Raw genomic sequence first — 21776 nt, 5'->3', positions numbered from 1 at the left:
AGGGACCAGCAGGGAGGGAGGGCAGAAATAGAGAGGACAGGAAGAAACCTCCACAGTTTACCTTGAAAAATATTGGTGTTTATGGAATAAGTATTTGTCTGAAACTGTTTAGTGTCACATTAAAATGGTCAGCATTTTTTTTTCCTAGCAAGAAATGCATTTGTGCTGTTGAAGTATAAAGACAAATAAACAGAGGCGAGTCGAGCCTTCGTTAGGGGTTCAGGGAGCAACACATTGTCTCCAGCTGTCCTCCAGGATGAGAGGGGCGCCTTCAAAAGGGCCGAGGCGCGGCCTTTCATCCTGCCGGGGACCAGCGCGGCGCAGGGAAGAGCCGTGACCGCCGCACCGCCGCGGAGCATCTGGGCGCCCACGGTGCGTTCCTCCCACACGTGCACCTGGGCTCCCGGGCCCCGGCGGGCTCTGCAGAGCTCCTCTCCTCCTCTGTTCATTCTGCCTGGTGGCCTCTGGGGTAACCCGGTGCACATATGATCCTGCCAGACAGGCATCATGTTCATTTTGGAGACAACAAAACCAAGACTGAGAAAGAGGTGACATGCGCCCAAGGTCACCAAGTGAGTATTGTGGTGGAGCTGGGATGGACAGCCCTGACGCCACGTCGCCCATGTCAAGGGATGAGCCCAAGAACCGGTGCAGAGAAAGGGGTGGATTCTGACCGGGGAAGGTGGTGGGCTGTGGCTCGCTGGGTGGGGGCACCGTGTGGAACACGCAGGCCAGTCCCCACCGAAGGGCCTCACACCCGGCTCAGGGGCAAGGCTTGTCCCCCGCATCTCCACCAGCTCAGAAAAGACATCCACTCTCTTTAAAAAGTACCCTGACCGCACACTAGGAGTAAGTGCTAATTAGGTGATTCCCATTTGTCGAGCCCTTGTTGAGTGCCAGGCGTGTGCTCTGCATCTCGTTTGGGCTCTGCATCATCGCTGTCAAATAAGCGCTGCTATTAGCCCCACCAAACAGATGACGACACAAGGCCCAAAGAAGAGTGAAGTTACCTGCTCAGGGTCGCAAAGTTGAGTGATGGATCCAGCATTCAAAACTATGCAGGCTGATTCCCAGGGCTCCTCCAGGACTGGGAATATGCCACTCATGTCCAAACTGCAAGCTCCCAGCCCAGGACACAGCACAGGGCAGGCACTCAGGAGATCTTCTGAGATGAATGGCTGTTAAGGGCTCTCAATTTTGATGCCATCTAGAAGCTCTCAGTTCAGTTCAGTCACTCAGTCGTGTCCAACTCTTTGCGACCCCACGGACTGCAGCACGCCAGGCCTCCCTGTCCATCACCAACTCCCAGAGCTTGCTCAAACTCATGTCCATTGAGTTGGTGATGCTATCCAATCATCTCATCCTCTGTCATCTGCTTCTCCTCCCGCCTTCAATCTTTCCCAGCATCAGGGTCTTTTCCAATGAGTCAGCTCTTTGCATCAAGCGGCCAAAGTACTGGAGCTTCAGCTTCAGCATCAGTCCTTTCAAAGAATATTCAAGACTGATTTCCTTTAGGACTGACTGGTTTGATATTACAGTCCAAGGGACTCTCAAAAGTCTTCTCCAATACCACAGTTCAAAAGCATCAATTCTTTGGTGCTCAGCTTTCTTTACAGTCCAACTATTTTTGCCTGGAGAGAAGATCTCCCCTTTATAGTCCAACTAGAAGCTCTAGGCTGACACATTCCCCTGAACCCCAGACCTGACTACCTCACAGACTTTGAACTTGAATACCGTATCCACTCAGATGGCTACTGATTATGTCAAATTGAACTTGGCCCAACAGACTATCAGTCCACACTGTCCCCACTCCACAATCTGTCTTCCCCCAATCTTCCCCACCTCAGGCCCAGAAGCTAGAGTAACTCCAAGCAAAAAACCAGCAGTCACTCTTGATTCCTCTTTACCCTCACTTCTTGTATCTAATCCATCATCAGTTCATTCTGGCTCCATTTTCAAAACATACATGAATCCAACCACATCTCATCACCTCCACGATCATCACCCTGGATGGGGCCACCAACATCTCTGATCTAATGGTCTTCATTAGATCTAAACATCTCCATCATAATGGTCTCTGCCTCTTATTTCCCATTAACACATTCTCTATGTAGCAGCCAGAAGGCAAATCTATTAAGACGTCAATCCCTGGTTAAAATGCCCCATGGTTTCCCAGCTAATTTTTTTTCCCCTAGCTAATTTAGAATAAAATCCTAACTCCTAGGGCCTGTAAGACCCGACCTGACCTGGCCCGGCTCCCTCCTGACCTTATCTCCAGGCCTTCTCCCTCCCTCCAGATCCTCCAGGTACAATGACCTGTTCCCAAACTCACCCAACTTGTCCCTAGCCCTGGCCACCGCCTTTGTCCTCCCCTTTTTGCCTGGAGGGAAGATCTCCCCTAGATCTTCAATGGGCAGCTTCCCGTTCCTCCCTGAGGCCCTTCACCAGTTCCCCTCCCGGTGAACACTGGTGGACCTCTGTAACTGCCTTGATAGGCAGAGCTGGGAGGAAGTGCCTTCTGAGAGCAGACTGTAAAACTGCATCTTGTTCTCCTGGGACCCAGACGCTATGCTGTGAGGAAGCCCACACCACCCTGTGTGGACAGACCACACCGAGAGGCTGCCCAGAAGTGTTCTGGCTGACAACCAACTTCAACCATAAGACATCAGCAGAGAATTCTCCAGATGATTCCAGCCCCCATCAAGGCATCTCCAACCTCATGTCTTCCCAAACGCTGAGGCCCAAACGCTGAGCAGCTGAGACAGCCATCCCCGCTGCGTCCTCTCTGAATTCCTGACCCACAGAATCTGCAGGCAGAGTACACTGGTGTTTCATGCCACTAAATGTGGGGAGGTTTTTAATGCAGCAATGGTCACAGGAATACCACGCTCTCCAACACTGCTGCCCTGCCCCCATCAATTCCTATCACATAGTCGTTGTTCAATCACTCAGTTGTGTCCAACTCTTTGCGACCCCGTGGAATGCAGCAAGCCAGGCTTCCTTGTCCTTCACTATCTCCCTGAGTTTGCTCAAACTCAGGTCCATGGAGTCAGTGATGTCATCCAACCATCTCATCCTCGGTCACTCCCTTCTCCTCCTGTTCTCATTCTTTCCCAGCATCTGCATCTTTTCCAATGAGTTCACTCTGCATCAGGTGGCTAAAGTATTGGAGCTTCAGCTTCAGTATCAGTCCTTCCAATGAATATTTCAGGGTTGATTTCCTTTAGGATTTACTGGTTTGATATCCTTGCAGTCCAAGGGACTCTTAAGAGTCTTCTCCAACACCACACCTCAAAAGCATCAATTCTCTGGCGTTCAGCCTTCTTTACGGTCCAACTCTCACATTGGTACATGACTACTAGAAAAACCATAGCTTTGACTATAGGGACCTTTGTAGGCAAAGTAACATTTTTGGTTTTTAATACACAGCTTTTCTTCCCAGGAGCACGCATCTTTTAACTTTGTGGCTGCAGTCCTATCACATTAGTTTTATTAGTTTTCACTGCAGGTGACCGACTGGACTGAACTTACTTCACTGAGTGATGTGCTTCCTTGCGCACTGTCTCCTCCTTGCGCTGCTGCGGGCGCTTTACCGCCTCGTTCACCACTCACTGTTCCTTCAGCATTTAAAGCTGGCTCTGGCACACAGCCGGGGTTCTGAACATTTTTTGAATAAATGAATGGATGAATATTGGATGGAGCCTTGTGTCACCTGTGGTTTGAGCCGTGAACATTTCTGGGTTTCTCATGAATCTGGGGGTCCCATGACACGTGCTCCATCTAATTCCCCTGGATCTCCGCCACGTGCCCAGCACGGACGTTTGCTGAGCCTGAGGACCTAGGATACAAGGCACTTCTTCAAACTCATTTATTTGTTCATTCTACAAATATTTATTATATGCCTATGATTTGCCAGACACAGCACTCGATTCTGAGGAGGAAAAAGGAGAGATAAACAAGAGCGCTTCTGCCTGCAGGGGAAGAAGACAGAACTCTAGAACCGAGCTGAGTGGAGGCATGTACAACGTGGTCACAGAAGGCTTTGGAGAGAAAGGAGACGCAGGCTAGGTCTCGAACGACAAGCCAGACCTCACCAGGTCGTGCTGGGACAGGGGTCACAGAGAGCAGCACTGAACAGGAGGGACAGGTGGATGGTGGGTGTAAGGCCGGTGGGGCCAGAGGGCACAGGTGGGTAAGGAGGAGAGGTGAGGAGAGGAGGCTGGCAGTGCCCTGGCCCAAGGTGCGTCGTGAGCAGATAAACCGGGAGCTGCTGGGAAAGCGACGGGAGCCCCGTGAAAGGGTTCAGTGATCACAGGGCTCTGTGAGGTCACACGGGGAACACAATGTCCCAAAGCAGCTCAAGGGTGACAGAGCTCCGGCAGAGCAGCAAGGACCTGCCTGGGAGGCAGTACAGATTTTGGGGAACTCTCCAGAGCAAGGGCTGCCCTCATCCCCTTTAGCAGGCCACCCACCAGCCTGGGTTGGCAGACGCTAGGATTTCACTGTGAGTCCCAAACTCACGGGGGCGGAGGGGTGGGCTATCAAACCCCCAACGATCCGGACCAGCCTCCCAGAGCAGGGTCTGTTTCGGGTGCCATGGGGCAAGGGATGGGCAGTAGCTTATGGGCTTGAACCGGCAAATGAACAGATCTGGGCTCTGGTCACAGCTCAACCACTTACTGGCTGTATGACCTTACACGGGCCACTTTCTCTTTCTGAGCCTCAGTCCCTCATTTGTAAAGAGGGGGATACTAGTGGCTTCTGCTCAGGGCTGAGTGAGGACTAAGGAAGAGAACGTCAGCACAACATCCTGGGTGACTTCGGGCACACAGCAGAGACTCGGCCAACGTCCCCTCACCTCACCCAAGAGGAGCCGACTACCTAGCACCAGGCCGGGCACACAGTAGGTGCTCAAGAAGTGTTAATGGGAACGTCGCGATCTGCTTAACAAAACAACTTTTCTGCTGAATCTGGCTGTGGATGACTCCTCTTCATCAGGGGAAAATGTGCTGAGAAGCAAGTCCGAAATTCAAACTGTGAGCAACTTGAGAACCGTATTTTTCAGTAAGTCAAGATAAAGACTGGGGTCGCAGAGAACATCTGGCTAAGTGAACTAATGGCTTTAGGGGAAAAGGAGCCTTCCTTTGTGGAGTCGGGAAAAAATTATCCACCGCTGGTTTTAATTTAGGATGAAAAAAAAAACCTTATTCTATTAGCCTAAATATTGCTCTTATGTCCAATTGCATGGAGTTTGGAATAATATTTTTCAAACAGAACTACTGCTATTTCAAGTAATTACAATGCTAAAAGCAGTCATTTGGGGTTGAGCAAGGATCTCATCATGGCTTCAAATCCCTCTGGTGTCATTTTCTGTTATATTTGAGAAATTCCTCAATAAAGATGTCAAATAGAAAGAGGGTTTTACTCCCCAGAGAACAGATTTGGCCACCCTCCAGGACACGGTCCCAGGCAAACCATCTCCAAGAAAATAACCTCATTTGCTCAAAAGAAAAGGTTCAACTGTGAAAACCCAGGCAAGAAAATAACCCTTCAGCCATCAGCCTCATTTCTCCTACGAGCTCAGAACGCTTTTCAAACTGTGCTGACCAGGCTCGGTTCCAGCCATCATCACGAAGGAATTCAGTGGTGGTTGAGAGAGGGATGTTCCAAGCGGACGAGACTTCTGACCCAGGCTTTTGGAGACAAAACAGGAGATGTAAACAGGCCTGACTGTCCCGATGGGTGATGGCTGTGGGGTGGGCTCAGAGTGATTGACCAGAGACGGTCAGGGCTGCACAAAGCAGAGAGAACGCAGAACGGAGAACCCTCCCCAAACTCACTCAGCTTCTCACAGCAGCCAACACCCGCTGAGGGCAGGCCTTGTGCTGGAGGCTCTATCAGGCAGCGTGAACACAGCTCCTACTGAGAGCGAGCGGAGAGTTAAATGACCAACAGGTTGTGAGCAATAGAGAACAGTGGGGAGTGTGGCGATCAGGAACCTCCACACACTCTCCCGAGGCGGGGGCCATGATGCAGAGCGTCCCCGTTGCTGCTGTTCCCACAGAGAGGTGCCCCTGTTCTCGGCCTCATCCCTGTAGGGTTCCTGCTCTGCCACTCCTGTGGCTACGGCCCTCCCCACGGAGTAAGCAGTCCACAGGCGGTCACTGCACCTGGAACACACTAGATGATGTTCTGGGTGTTTGAGGCCCCTCAAATTCCCTGTCCAGCCCCCGCCCCCCACCCCCCCGCAAGCCTATCTCTTCTCAGAAGGACGAATAACAAGACCAAGAAAAAGGGAAGATGGCTTCAAGGCAAATGTCCAGGATTTACACACTCAGGTTAGGGGGCCCTCAGGCACCCTGTGGTATAGGACAGGGCCAGGGGTGAGAAGAGGGGGCGGGGAGCAGGCATTGCCCACGCTACCACTTTCTGGCATGAAACTCCAAGAAGTCCTAGAATTCTAAATTCCACTCCAGCCTTCCAAGTCACAAGGAAGGACTGCTTGTCAAGGCAGAAGAGATTGAACATATTTTAGTTTGAAGCTTCCTAACAATCTTTACATATCTGGCCATGTGGGATATGCATTCCTGCCCCAGACCCACAAAGTCAGGGATGGGAGGATTAGGGCCAAGTAGGAACAGAGCTGGAAATACTGAGTTTTATGTGACATCCCTTGATTTATAAATGTGGACAAATAATTCAATCCCCACCGCCATCATCATCACATCAGCAATATGGGGTGAGCGGGAGGGAAAGCAAGCACGTTCACGGGCTGGACTGCGGGCGAGGAGCCTGAAACCTCTGCAGCAATGCGACAACACCCCCGACCTGCGCAGAACCGCCCAGCAGTACGCGCAGCTCTCCAGGTCTACTTTCTTATTTAACTGGCACGGTGACCCTGAGACAGGTACTCCTGACCCATTCTGCAGTTAGGGGAACTGAGACTTGGAGAGTCTGAGTAACTGCTCTCAAACCATAAAACTCATGAGCAATGGTGACAGAATTTGGACCACATCTTCCAACTCCATTAAGTCGAGCTTCCTCCTACAGCATGACGGTTTCAGCCAGTGTTTACAAGCCTTTGAGATCCCAACACTGCGCTGGGCACGTTTTCAGCATTTTGTGGGTGAGGAGGTTGTGGCTTTGTGTTGTCAGGCAGGGCTGGAGCCGGTTGGAACCGAGGTCTGACTTCTCCAGAGCCGGAGTTTTGCCGTGAGAAGGAAAAAGCCCAAACATCAAGACGTCTGTTGCGAAGCGTCTGCCCTCAGCTAAAAGCAGAGGAGCAACAGAGAGAGCCTTTTCTTGGCTGCCATATGCGTGCGTTAGAGCCGTATGAAGTTGCAATCTGTGCTCAGAGGTGGGGGTGGGGGAGTCTTACCCAGTTCCTTAAATTAATCAGTATAAAAAGAATCCACTGTGGAAATCACGTTGTTGAAACCAAAACCTGCACAGACTCCATTAGTCTGGAGGCGTTGGGTATACCTGCCCGCCGTAGCCAGGAATAAGGGTGCTTACAAACAGGTGATTCTATCCAGGTAAGAGAGGTGTGAGGGGAAGGGGAGCCTGTGTGTGTGACACAGCCCGGGGACTGCAGCCAGCAGGCCCGGCCCCCACGAGGTCTCAGAGGCGTCAGACTAGCCCACCTTGATACGTCCGGTCTGAAAGTCGACCAGGCTAAGCAAGGCCCGCTGCATTTGCGTGCTCTGTGCCAGCCACTCTCCAGATGCTCAGCACCCACAACCCCATTCAGTGCTCGTGAGAGCCTGACAGGACAGTGACGGCGAATGCTGTTTCTGGTGAGGAAACAGGCCTAGTGGTGAAGTGGCCAAAGGTCACACAGCTGATAACTGGCAGAGCCAGGGGTGGAGCCCAGAGCCTGCAGGTCCCAAGGTCTGGCCTCTTGACCACTGGGGATATGCCTGCTCCTGTCAGGACATGCCCGACAGGCAGACTGTCAGGTCTGTCTTCATGGGCTAATCCGTTCCTGAAATGGACTCTATCATCTGAAAAAAGGGGCCAACAGGCCGGACGGTTAAATGTTTACGCTTCTTGGGAGGATTACATGAGATAAAACGTGAACAATACTGAACGTGGTGTCTGGTACAAGAAATGCAGTCCAGCCTCAGTTCTTTCCAGTCTCATCGAAGGCTCTGCCTTCCTCTCCAGCTCCACCTCCCAGCATTCCTCCCACTCCCCCCGAGCCCAGCCTCAAGGAGCCACCCACGGCTCTCCACACAGGCCCTGCCCTCACCGCTACCTCTGGAGATTCTGTTCAAGGCAACCTCCTCTTTGAGGTCCCGCAGAGGAGTCAGGCACACTTCCCACCACCGCCCTCCCCCCCCACCCCCACAGCCCATGAAGGGTAACTCTTCATAGACCCCTCTGGGCTTCCATAGTTTGCTGTCCAGACCTCCGTTTCGGCACTTTCTTTGGGTGTAATTACATGTTTACAGATCTGTTTCCCATAACAGCTCATCTGAGATCCAGTGTGCATTAAACAAAAACAGGCAGAGGAACTGGAGATACACTGATAATTCTGGAGGAGTTTCAGAGCACTGGGGATCTCAAGCTTCCTAGCACACATGCCTAGTCACTCAGCTGTTTCTAACTATTTGTGACCCCCTACACTGTAGCCTACCAGGCTCCTGTGTCCACGGGATTCTCCCGGCAAGAATACTGGAGTGGGTTGCCATTTCCTCCTTCACAAGCTTTCTATGCATACACCAAAAGCCCAGCTGGCATGATAGAAAGTTTACCCAGCCCTTCCAGGAGACACTGCATCAAGTGCCACCAAAAAATCCAAATAATCCTTTTGACCCAGAAGTTCCAGGAAGACTTGCTAAGGAAGCAGTTGGGAAAGCAAGAAAAAATGTTCTATGCCAAGAATCACCTCTGGGTTCTGATGGCAAAATCAAACAAACAAAATAAGCAAACAATGTAAATGTCCAACCACAGAAGGGTGGCCGAGTCACCTACAGTAATACTGATGCCTGTTTGCTGACTATACTCACCAAGCACCAGCCACATCACCGTGCTATTTCATTCTCAGACACAACCTGGTGAGGCCGACAGCATGTTATTCCTGTGGCTGTCAGGGTGATGGGAACACCTCCCAGGACTGATCGCCCTGGGACTCAGCACACTTCTCAGCTGCCTGGACATGATCGCAGTTACCGCTCACAGCAGCGTGTGAGACAGCTGCTCTGCACAACCTCCCTTTACCAACAAGACCCCGAGGCTCAGTGACCTTAAGAACGTGTTCACGGCCACGCCACACCCCTGCTAAGTCCACGGCCTCACCCCTGAGGCTCCAGCCGTTGTTCCCCAGGTCACTCAGCAACGGGCAGCAGAAGACGGCTGGGGGGACAGGGGCACCTGCTTGGAGACCATGGGCTTTCTACCAGGATCTGTTCCTCCTGCTGTGGACCGCAAACCACCTCTGTTATGGGTTTAATTACATCCCTCCCAAGATGCTGAAGTCCTGACCCCCAGGGCTGGTGCGGGTAACCTTTTTTGGAGATAGGTTACCGGCAGATGATCAAGTTAAGATGTTTCGGCAGGGTGCCCCCTAATCCAACAGGACTGTGTCCTTAGGAAGAGAGGACATTTGGACACAGAGATGGGCATGCAGAGAACAAAAACAATGTGAAAACAGAGAAGGAAAGTGATCTACGCTCAAAGACAAGCCCGAGGCTACCAGAAGCTGGGAGAGAAACAGGTCCTCCCCCTAAGCCTCATAGGGACCAACCTCGCTGACACCACAGCTTCAGACTTTGAGCCTCTAGGACTCTGACAGAATAAAGTTCTATCACTCAGGTCATCCAGTGTGTTACTCTGTTACAGCAGCCCCAGGTTGTTAGTCACTGATCAAATGATGAGGCAACTAGGAAAATGGTGATGACAAGGGCCAGGTACCTGATTGCAACTACAGGTAATCACACCCGGGTGCAGAGAGATGCCTGAAAACAAACACTCCAGAGAAACTAAGATGCTTTCCAGTTTTTCTTTGTTCTACATTTTCCCAGTTGTACCCAGAAAGTTTGCATTACTCATAAATTTATACAACTGGCTTAAAAATATATGTATTTGAACTAGGAGAATCTGGAAGTATATAAGAATCCTTGTTATGGGCTGAATTATGTTTCTCCGAAATTTATATGTTGAAGGTCTAACCTTTACCCTCAGAACATGACCATATTTACGATAGGACCTTTAAAAAGGTAATTACGTTGAAAATGAGTTGTCAGGATGGCTTCTACTGCAATATGACTGGTATCCTTGTAGAAAGAGGAGATTAGGGCAAAGAGAGAAAGACAGAGAAACACCAGATACGTGCATGCCGAGAGATGACCATGTGAACACACAGCAAGAAGGTGGCCATTGGCAATCCAAGGAGAGACCCTCAGATTAAAAACAAACCACCAGCACCTTGTCCTCGGACTTCCAGCCTCCAGGACTGTGAGAAAATAAATTTTTTCAGTTTAAGGCCCTCAAGCTCTGCTATTTTGTTACAGCAGTCCTAGCAAACTAATCACTGTTGTTGTTTAGACACTAAGTCATGTCAGACTCTTTTACAACCCCAGGGACTGTAGCCCTCCCACCTCCTCTATCTATGGGATTTCCCAGGCAAGAATACTGGAATGGGTTGCCATTCCCTTCTCCAGGGGGTCTTCTCGACCCAAGGAGCCGAAAGAGGACAAGCCTTCCCACTGCCCCCAACGTTACCAGCTGGAGTTGAGAGAGAGGCAGGGAGTGCCCAGTGGGCAGGGCACAGCGGCATCACTCACCCAGGCAGTTGTGTCCGTCGTGTGCCAGCATGAAGCCGTCAAAGCAGGTGCACCTGTAGTTCCCCGGGATGTTGATGCACTCGTGGACGCAGCCCCCATTGTAGAAGTCATTCTCACACTCGTCAATGTCTGCAAAGTGAGGTGCATGAGAAGTGTCAGAGGAAGCCGCAGGGGTCCTCTGCCCCCCGACTACTGAAGACACGGGGACATGAGTGGTTAGGGGATGACTCAACAGGCATTCACTGACTCAAGTCCTTGCTGGGGCTGGGGAGCTGATCCAAAGGTTACAAAGATGAAGATCTTGGCTTTGGAACGCAGTCAGCCACCAACCTGGGGAGCAAGGTCATGTGGCAGGCATGACTGGAGTGACTTTCAGATCCCCCGATGGTGAAGCAGGCAAGATTCACACTCAGCTCTGGCCCCCTTGAAGCCCTTTCAACACTAACAGCATGCAGGGGCCCTATCTAAAATCCCCCCAAACTGGCTCTTTTCAGGCTATTTGAAAGGTGCCCAGCGTGGAGAGCTCATTACTTGTGGGAGAGGGGCTAAGAAATAAATGAACTTCTCATACCACCAAAAAACATAACTTCTGGAATGAGACAAAAGGCCGTATACGCCCCCCAGGGTTTCCTTCCAGATCTGAATTTCTACTGCTTCAGTTTCCTTGTTACAACAAAGACGTCTGTCTCATGAACAATGGCTAATAGCCTTCCTAAAGGTCACCCTTTTTGCCGTTCTAAGTGTTTCTCAACATTTCCCATCAGGGGTCAAACAGCTATCAGTTCTGGAGTTCCAGAGATTAGAGAGGACCGGAGAGCTATAGCAGCGAGTCCAGTTAACATTCAATGAGCTACCCAAGTCCCAGGGGTGACACCATGTGTCATTAAGGCTCCAATCCCCGCATTAACTACGAGGCACAGACCCCGGTCATCTGTATTCCAATTTTACAAGGGAATCAAAGAAGCTGAGGCACAGCAAGGCCAAAGCCTTGCCAAGGGTCACACCTCGACGTGTTATATAAGTGGGATTCGAACCTGTGCAATCCCCCATTAGAACGAGGGGTACTGGTGGCGTTGAACCTACCCATCTCAACCTCTACAAGCTCATGAAAAGATGGCAACCGGAAGCCTCTCACAGCAGAACCGGAAGTGTTTCCACATCCTAACCGGAAGCAGGAAGGGGCCACCCTTAAGAAGAGGGAACTGAAGGCAAGCCTGGCCGCTTCCACAAATGCCTGAGGGGCTGGCAAGGGGAGACACCCAGCTCTGTGCTCTCTCCACATGGTCCAGAGGACAGAGCTACACAGAGTAGAGAAAAGCCAGAAGGACCAATTAATTAATGTTCAGGGGTAAGTATGTCCCATCGGGAAGACAGAGCCTGTCTCATGAGGTAGTGAGCCCTCTGACTCTGGAGATGACCAAGCACTGTCTGGACACCTGTCTGCCAGGAATGCTGCCAGCAGAGGAAATACCACAGCCCTGAAAGTGATAGAATACAGGGTCTGTGCAGCCTCCTCCTGGTACCCATCCACCCAGCCGTGATGAGGGAAGAACAAGCAGCCTGGATCTGCAGAGGTGCAAGAGTCAGCAGGCTTCCCGCCTGCAGAGGCCATCAGTGACTGCTGGGAAGCAGGCTCAGTGCTGTAAGTCATTTAAATTGCTCGATCAGTATACTTAATGTACTTAGAAGTTTTAAATAACATTAAAAGCAGAGTATAACATTTTGTGTTTGAAAGGGCACATGGATTTATAAAGACTGGGATATCGATTACCTCTCAATCTCTGTGGCTCTGACCTTTCGACAGAGCCCCAGATATACCAATCTAACTACCTCCTCTCCCCCTAGATCGTCCACATTCACTCCAAAGGCAGTATGGACCAACTTTAACTCATCAACCTGCACTTCCCTGGGGTTCTCCATCCCAGTAAATATTGTTATCCTTCCATTTCTCCACTGACATCTAATCAGCTACCAACATGTGAATCTTCTACACTCTTAACATGGGTGCGGTCTGCAAACTGGTCACCCATTTCTACTACCTATAAACATGGCACCATCTCTCAGCAGATCCAAACCAGCAGCTCCCAGACTATTGCCTCCCTCCTTTCTTTCATTCATGTAGATGACTCAGGAGAAGGTAGCCTGGTCCCAACTCTGGGGGTGGAGCCTGGTCAGTCTCACCAAATATTACATAGAATTAATGGCTGCTATTGTTCCCAGGGTGGGCATGTGACTTAGGCTGGATCAGTCAGACTGAGGGGAAGGAGTTTTATTTCATGTTGGGTAGAAGTCTCTTCCTCTCACGTTGTACCTCAGTATGTAGGTATCTACTCCTGAAACATACACCAACCCTCTGGAGTAGGTGTTTTAACTCCATTTCATGGCTGAGCAAACTAAAGTGCAGAGAGGTAATTGCTCAAGGTCACATAATAACTGGTAGGGCAAGGATCAAAACAAAGCCTTTCTGTTTACAAAGCCCATGTCTTTTCTAGTGGAGGTGATGGAATTCCAGTTGAGCTATTTCCAGTCCTAAAAAATGATGCTGTTAAAGTGTTGCACTCAATATGCCAGCAAATTTGGAAAACTCAGCACTGGCCACAGGACTGGAAAAGGTCAGTTTTCATTCCAATTCCAAAGAAAGGCAATACCGAAGAATGTTCAAACTACTGCACAATTGCACTCATCTCACACGCTAGCAAAGTAATGCTCAAAATTCTCCAAGCCAGGCTTCAACAGTATGTGAACCATGAACTTCCAGATATTCATGCTGGATTTAGAAAAGGCAGAGGAACCAGAGATCAAATTGCCAACATATGTTGGATCATCAAAAAAGAGAGAGTTGCAGAAAAACATCTATTTCTGCTTTATTGACTATGCCAAAGCCTTTGACTGTGTGGATCACAACAAACTGTGGAAAGTTCTGAAAGAGATGGGCATACTAGATCACTTTACCTGCTTCCTGAGAAATCTGTATGCAGGTCAAGAAGCAACAGTTAGAACTGGATATGGAACAACAGACTGGTTCCAAATCAGGAAAGGAGTACCTCAAGGCTGTATATTGTCACCCTGCTTATTTAACTTATATGTAGAGTATATCATGTGAAATGCCAGGCTGGATGAAGCACAAGCTGGAATCAAGATTGCCAGGAGAAATATCGATAACCTCAGATATGCAGATGATACCACCCTTATGGCAGAAAGCAAAGAAGAACTAAAGAGCCTCTTGATGAAAGAGGAGAGTGAAAAAGCTGGCTTAAAGCTCAAAATTTAGAAAACTAGATCATGGCATCTGGTCCCATCATTTCGTGGCAAATAGATGGGGAAACAATGAAAACAGTGACAGATTTTATTTTTGGGGCTCCAAAATCACTGCAGATGGTGACTGCAGCCATGAAATTAAAAGACACTTTCTCCTTGGGAGAAAAGCTATGACCAACTTAGACAGCATATTAAAAAGCAGAGACATTACTTTGCCAACAAAGTTCTGTCTAGTCAAAGCTATGGTTTTTCCAGTAGTCATGTATGGATGTGAGAGCTGGACCATAAAGAAAGGTGAGTGCCGAAGAATGGATGCTTTTGAACTGTGGTGTTGGAGAAGACTCTTGAGAGTCCCTTATCTATCTATCTTGTGCTGAAGAGAAATAAAATAGGTTGAAGAAGAGAAAGCTGGTGAATGTATGCAGAAATATGTTTGGTAATTCCAGCACAGTTACAAAAGGAAGGCCACAAATATGGCTCTGAGCCTCCTAGAAGCCAAGGTAAAGAGGGAAACACAATCAGTTACAGAGTCACCACATCCATAAAATTCAGTTGCATAAACTGTTTTAAGACATTGTCTAAGAAAGATGTCTTTCCCCAGTTAAGATAATCATACACCCAAATTTGCCTGGCAAAGCTCTAGTTTATGCCTATTGTCTGATAATTACTAATAGCAAACTTTCTAGTGTCAAAATGATAAACTATTTGATCACCATACACATAACGCATTACAAAGAGATTGCTTTTCTAAAGAGATTGATTGGATAGTCAATATAACAACTCTAGGACTTCCCTCGCGGTCCAGTGGTTAGGACTCTGTGTTTTCACTGCAGGGGACACAGGTTCAATCCCTGATTGGGGAACTAAGATTGCAAAAGCCACGGGGAGCAGACAAAAAATAGTAATAAATAAATAAACTAAAAATGAACTTAAATACCAAAAAACAGCTCTAGCCTTTCCCTTCCTTTGACTCCCCATAGTGTAGGCCACAGTGGATGTTAATGCCCTGAAGAGAGCAGTGTCTACTGTTCACATTTCTTCCCTTAATCCATTCCCCAAAGATTCCCCCAGATCTGAGCACTTCTTAGAATGATCAGCTCTTCTCCAATCACCAGCCCTGGAGTGCTCCAACAGGCTTCTGAGGCCAGCCTGCTTTACCTGCCCATCCAGCATCCTGAATGGAGAACATCTGCTCACAAGTCAAACCTCCCCTGATTTTCTGCATCTTTGCCTTGAATTTTTGTTTTTTAAAATCATGTGCACCTCACCCTTTAATGCATGAGAGATAAACACATAAACAAACAAACAAAAAACTCTGCCAAAGCAAGCAGGTTTATTATTGTAAAAACCGTATCCAAGAGCCGCCAGCCCCAGAGGAGGTCCCACAGGCCTCCAAGATGCCCATCCATCTCGGGCCACTTAAAAAATATTTTTATTGAAGTACAAATTGAAGTCTTGAATATTCATTGGAAGGACTGATGCTAAAGCTGAAACTCCAAGAGTTTGGCCACCTGACGTGAAGAACTGATTCATTTGAAAAGACCCTGATGATGGGAAAGATTGAAGGCAGGAGGAGAAGGGGACAACAGAGAAAGAGATGGTTGGATGGCATCACTGACTCAAGGGACATGGGTTTGGGTGAACTCCGGGAGTTGGTGATGGACAGGGAGGCCTGGCGTGCTGCAGTCTATGGGATCACAAAGAGCGGGACACGAACGACTGAACTGAACAGTTGATTTACAATGTTGTGTTAATTTCTGCTGTACGGCAAAGTGATATATGTATATATACATTCTTTTTAAATATTCTTTTCCATTCTGGTTTACCATAGACTACTGAATATAGTTCTCTGTGCTATACAGTAGGACCTTGTTGTTTATCCTTTCCATATATTCCAGCTTACATCTGCTAACCACAGTCTCCCTCTCTAGCCCTCCCCCCAGGCCCTTCCCCCTTGGCAACCACCAGTCCACTTTCTATGTCGGATCACTATGTAAGGACTGTTAAAGCTAGAGAATGAGGAATAGGCAGATGGAGTGGGGAGAGGGTGAAGGAGTGGCGGGGGACAGAGCCAAGCTCTCTAGTTATTTAATCTTTTTTTTAAAATTTGAAGTGTAGTTGATTTACGATATCGTGTTAGTTTCAGCTGTAGAGCAAGGTGATTCAGCGATATATTTTCAGATTATTTCCCACTATAGGCTATTACCAGATATTGAATATAGTCCCCTGCGCTATGTGCTAAGTCTCTATTGTTTATCCGCTTTATGTTTACTGGTTGGTATCTGTTAATCCTATACTCCTAATTCCTCCTTCCTCCCTTGATGACTCTAAGTGTGTTTTCTAGGTATGTGAGTCTGCTTTTGTTTTGTAAATAGATCCATTTGTATTATCTTTTAGATCCCACATGTAAGTGACATAATATTTGTCTTTCTTCGTTTGACTCAATTCATTTAGAATGACAATCTCTAGCTCCAGGCATGTTGCTGCAAATGGCAATGTTTCATTCTTTTTTATGGCTGAGTAATATTCCATTGTATTGAGTGGGTCAAAAAGTTTGCTTTTTGGCCAACCCAACATATATGTACTGTATCCTCTTAAACCACTTGTCTGTTGATGGACACCTGGGTTGTTTCCATGTCTTGGATATTGTAAATAGTGCTGCTACGAACATAAGGGTGCATGTATCTTTTCAAATTATAGTTTTGTCTGTTTATATACCCGGGAATGGATTGCTAGCTCATATGGCAACTATATTTTCAGTTTTTTGAGGAATCTCCGTAGTGTTTTCCATAGTGGCCACACCACTTTACATTTCCATCAACAGTGTAGGAGGGTTCTCTTTCTCTTCGCCCTCTCCAGCATTATTTGTAAACTTCTGGATGATGGCCATTCTGACCAGTGTGAGGTGATGCTTCATTGTGGTTCTGAATTGCATTTCTCTAATAATTAGCAACATTGAACATCTTTTCATGTGCCTGTTGGCCATCTGTAAGTCTTTCTTGGGGAAACATCTATTTATATCTCTTGCCCATTTTTTTATTGGGTTTTTATTATTTTGCATATTGAGTTATATGAGCTGTTTGTATATTTTGGAAATTAAGCCCTTGTTGGTTGCATCATTTGCAAACATTTTCTCCCATTCCATACATTATCTTTTTGTTTAGTTTATGGTTTTCTTTGCTTGTGCAAAAACTTTTAAGTTTGAGTAGGTCTCATTTGTTGCTTTTCACTTTTATTTCTTTTGCTTTGAGAGACTGGTCTAGATATTTATTCTCAAAGGGCTGTTGTGAGTTTGTGTCCCTCAAAAGAGGTGCTGATGTCCTAACCCTCAGTACCTGTGAATGTGACTTGATTTGGAAATAGGATCTTTGCAGATGTAATCAAGCTTTAGATAAGGTTGTAGTGGAGTACAGGCTTCCCAGGAGGTGCTAGTTGTAAAGAAGCTGCCTGCCAATGCAGGCGACATAAGAGACACGAGTTTGATCCCCGGGTTGGGAAGATCCCCTGGAGGAGGGCATGGCCACCCACTCCAGTATTCTTGCCTGGAGAATCCCATGGACAGAGGAGCCTGGCGGGCTACAGTCCGTGGGGTTGCAAGGCGTTGGACATGACTGAAGCGTGTGTGTGTGTGTGTGTGTGTGGGAGTTGGATGGGCCTAATCCAACAACTGGTGTTCTTCTAAGAAGGAAATTTGGATAAAGACGTACAGAGAGGATTTTCGGACAGAAAGGAGAAAACCATGTGAAAACACAGACACACAGAGGGAGGATGGCTTCAGCACCGAAGAAGCAGAGAGCACAGGGATGAAGCAGTGTGGCAAGCTCGTGTGACCACTGCTTCCATTGTCCTGATGCCAAGACCGAGGCCCAGCATGACTGATGTCTTCCCAGGTAGGGGAGCATGGGATGCATTCAGATGCAGGCTCTATTCCTACTGGAGCCACATCCTCAGGGTGCATGAGATGAACACTTTTTAAAAGTGCTTTATGCTTCAAAAAGTTATTAAGAAGAAAGTTGGGGAAGAGACATCATGTGCATCATCGCATTTATTTCCAAGGTCCATACCTGCTCCTGGGGTTAAGAGGTAGTGACAGAGATGTTCATATCAGAGAAAGTGGCCAGGACAAAGCTTCAACCCGAGTGCTCAGGATAAGAAGGCCAATAGCTCGCCCCAAACATCCCTGCTTCTTCTCCAGCTTGGATTTTTTTGTTTAATGAGAACTCAAGTCCCAACAGAAAACAGCTTCCGACATCCAACAGAGCAGAGAAAAACAGCACAGGGAGCTGCTCATTATAGGATTTTAAAAGGTCACGCAATTCCACTTTTCCAATATTAAAATGGCAGCATGCACGCACGATCCCACAGCTGTAGTTACGTGCCAACAACACTGGCTTGGACTCGAGTGGGAAGAGTTTGGGTTTTTTTTTTTTTTTTAAATTCAAAATTGATTCTTGCCGCCCCATAAAATGTACATTTATTCTGTAGTGCCTCAGTTCGAAGAGAGTCTACTACAATGAGTCAGAGATTCTTCTCATTTCAATACCATTTAGGGCATTTTAGTTCTAAAAATCAGGACTGACCGGAAAGGTTCTCCAAATGAGGATTTTTAAAGCACCCTACGCGCCACTCTCAGAAATCATTACTGACTATATCTCCCTGTGTCCCTTTGAAATTGGCATTTTTCTCGACATTCCTTGCAGACAGTGGAGAGCAAACGCTCTAACAAAGAACACTTCCCTGGCTGGGCGCTAACACGTCTTCTCCTTTGTCTGGGGCTTTAGGAAAAACCATGCACTCCTTAGATCAGGCAACCATTCTGGGAGAGATGTATGGCTTAGGAAGTTGAGTCCTTATTGGTGAATAAATCTTAATCCGGTTTGTTGGCTAATTACATTCGAGGGAAGGTGGTTCCGCAGGGCCGCCCAGCAGGAAGGATTAAGCCCCCTGTCTCCGGTGGCACAGGGTTAAGCTCTGGGTTTGTAATGACTGAGTAATGAGGCCCGCTCTCGGCGGACTCCTGGCATCCATCGATCAGGTTTCCCTTCTGCCGAGACAATGCCAGAAGTGGGCCCAGCAGTTAATTATGGGAAAGGTCAAAGGTCATGCAAAACCAACACAAATCTATATACTTTTTCATTCCTAACGGCGCACAATGACCATGGCTCAGCCAGAGGGTGGGAAGGTCCTCCCCCCAGTCAACCCATGATCCAAGGTAACCATGGGGTTTGAGCTGTGGGCTGACCTCTCCCAGTGGCCTGCACGGCTTCGGGCCTCCACGTTTTTGCTCACGTTGTTTTCCTCTGCCCGGAGCTCACAGACACCCACGCCCTTCCACAGACTGAGCCTCCGCATCACTGCCCGCTCTGAACTCTTGCAAATTGCCTGGCAGACAGGGGCGGGGAGGGGGGTGCTTCTCCCCACTTTCTGGGCCCCGCGGCTCCCTGAAAGGACACTGTCATTCCTGTCACTTGCTATGTATGTGTCCTTCGAGGCTGCGACTTCCATGGCGCAAGAACTGTGTCCTGTTGAGCTGCAGGTTCAGCAGTAGCAGCGTGTCTCTGCAAAGTCTGCTTGGCATTGAACGAATGAGTAGCCATCTCAATTGGAGCCCTCATGGACTGTATGCAGTCCATGGACTGTATGAGGCTGTACGCAGGCCCTTGGCTACGAACACCCTAAGAAGTGGGTATGAACATCTTTATCTGACAGCAAGGGAAACCAAGGCTCAGAGGTGTTGCCGCCCTGCCCGAGGTCACACAGCTAATACAAGGGGGGCCAGGAAGTGGGCCAGGCCATCAGACTTTGGAGAATGCTTTCTCAGTCACAAAGGGCCACGTTTCGTAGGCTTCCATTTATATGACGTCTATAGAAGAGCCAAAAGTATTGAGACAGAAACCAGATTAGTGGTTTCTGGGGACTGGGAAGCTGGGGAGCAATGCCTAAGGGGTACAGGGTTTCTTTTTGGAGTAATGAAAAGGGTCTAAAGTTGATTTTGGTGATGGGTGCACAAGTCTGTAAATATACTAAAAGGCATGGAATTGTGTACTTTAAGTGGGTGATGGTATAGTACGTGGATCATATCTCATTGAAGCTGTTTTTCTCAGTTAATGCTGTCAGTGGCCTCATACATCATGCTGGGGAGTCTCGGGGGCTCTGCCTGGGTGCAGACGCTCACTGTGAACTGACCTCAAGTGCCCTCTGCCCCGTGTGGGCTCACAGTGAGCTTTGTGGCTCTCCAGTATCAGGCTGGGACTTGCCTACCAAACCCGAAGGGCCAGTTAATTACTCCCTTTCTCACTCCCAAACACTCTGGACCCTTTGCTGTCCCCAGGTTCTGACATCAGGCCTAGCAGATGCCCAAGCAACCTGGGTGATGGGGAGCAGCCTTATCAGAGTGTTCAAGATGGGAGCGAGGAGCTGCCAGCTCAGAGCTGAGGCTCCCGCTGCTCCCTTGCCAATCAGAAGGACAGTCATTCTCCCACCCCCATTACCAAAAAGGCAGGGGGGACGCCCCAGATCCTGAGACTGCAGGCTCTGAGGGGGTGCTCCACGGACCCAACCCCGTGAACTCAACAGAAGGATCGTCAGAAATACAGTTGCCCAAAAACCTGAGCCACCACTTGAAACGGGCAGGTTGGGGTCCTAGAGCTCTTCCAGAGCACCCCTGGATTTGGTAAAAGGATAACTGAACCCAGAGAGGGGAACTGAAGAGCTGATCATATCAGCAGGCTGGGGCTGAACCCAAGACTCGCAGCTTGAACCTAAGACTCGCAGCTCAGGCTTCTCCCCCTAAACCCACAGGCTGCCCTCTGGGCTCTGGCCCATGGCTGGCCTGGTGCACTTTGATTTTACTCTCTTTCTCTCCAGATTGCCAGTGGAGTTGCCCTCTATTCGTCATGCCAATAACAGCAAGGGGGACTGCCTACCATCTTCCAACGGTCCGCAGCTAAACTCTTAAGCAGGAAGGGCTTCACTCTCCCTATCACAGAAAGAGAAACTGAGGCTCAGAGAACTGAAGGGACGTGTGCTACATCACCCAGGTAGTAAGTGGCAAAGCCAAGACTGGAAGCCAGGCAGGCTGGCAGCAGACTAGAGGCCTGAATTTGCAGTCAGCACACTAAGGCCCATGGAGAAGGAAATGGCAACCCCCTCCAGTATTCTTGCCTGGAGAATCCCAAGGACAGAGGAGCCTGGTAGGCCATGGTGCATAGGGTCGCAGAGAGTCAGACATGACTGAAGTGACTAAGCATGCATGCTAAGGCCCAAGAGGTCCGCAGACCTGCCCAAGGTCACACAGACGGGCGCCCAGGTCTTCACGGACCTGCATCCAGTCCTACTCCCCTGGACTCAAAGGGCAGGAGGCCCAGACAGAGGCAGGGGGTGGGGTGGGGGGTCTCCAGGAGAGGGGCGTGCCTCTGGGCGCCCCCGGAGGGGGCGGGGACTGAGCCGCAGCCCTTATTAACAGGGCAGCAAGTCCACGCCGGCCAGCTGGGGTTTTCCCCTCTCTCCTCCCAGGGGCTGCAGCCCTGGCCCATCTGGAAGACCCCCTCCAAGCACCCCTCCGAGACCCCCTGACCTTGCCTGCTCACACGAGCCCTCCGGCCCTCTTTGTCTCAAGGCCTTTGGGGAAGGCCACCGTCCACTTCAGTAGCATTCAAACGCCGACAAGGCCCGTGGTTTATTTTCTTAGAAATAATGGTTTTTGCTGGTTAGCATTCCTCGGATGGAAAA

At 48.9% G+C, this 21776-nt stretch overlaps 1 protein-coding gene across 4 annotated transcripts in view; it reads right to left on the bottom strand.

Moving 5' to 3' along the window:
* The window catches only part of SCUBE1 (signal peptide, CUB domain and EGF like domain containing 1), a 131449-nt gene that overhangs the window by 99040 nt on the left and 10633 nt on the right, over window positions 1–21776 (bottom strand). For all 4 annotated transcript variants that reach the window (XM_043440478.1, XM_043440480.1, XM_043440479.1 and 1 more), the window contains exon 3: window positions 10788–10916. In XM_043440478.1, the coding sequence (XP_043296413.1) occupies window positions 10788–10916 (129 nt within the window). The remainder of the gene's footprint in view (window positions 1–10787; window positions 10917–21776) is intronic.

This window comes from Cervus canadensis, chromosome 21, assembly GCF_019320065.1.
Source record: "Cervus canadensis isolate Bull #8, Minnesota chromosome 21, ASM1932006v1, whole genome shotgun sequence".
In the NCBI taxonomy this organism is placed as follows: Eukaryota; Metazoa; Chordata; class Mammalia; order Artiodactyla; family Cervidae; genus Cervus; species Cervus canadensis.
This window is presented reverse-complemented; position numbering and strand designations above follow the sequence as displayed.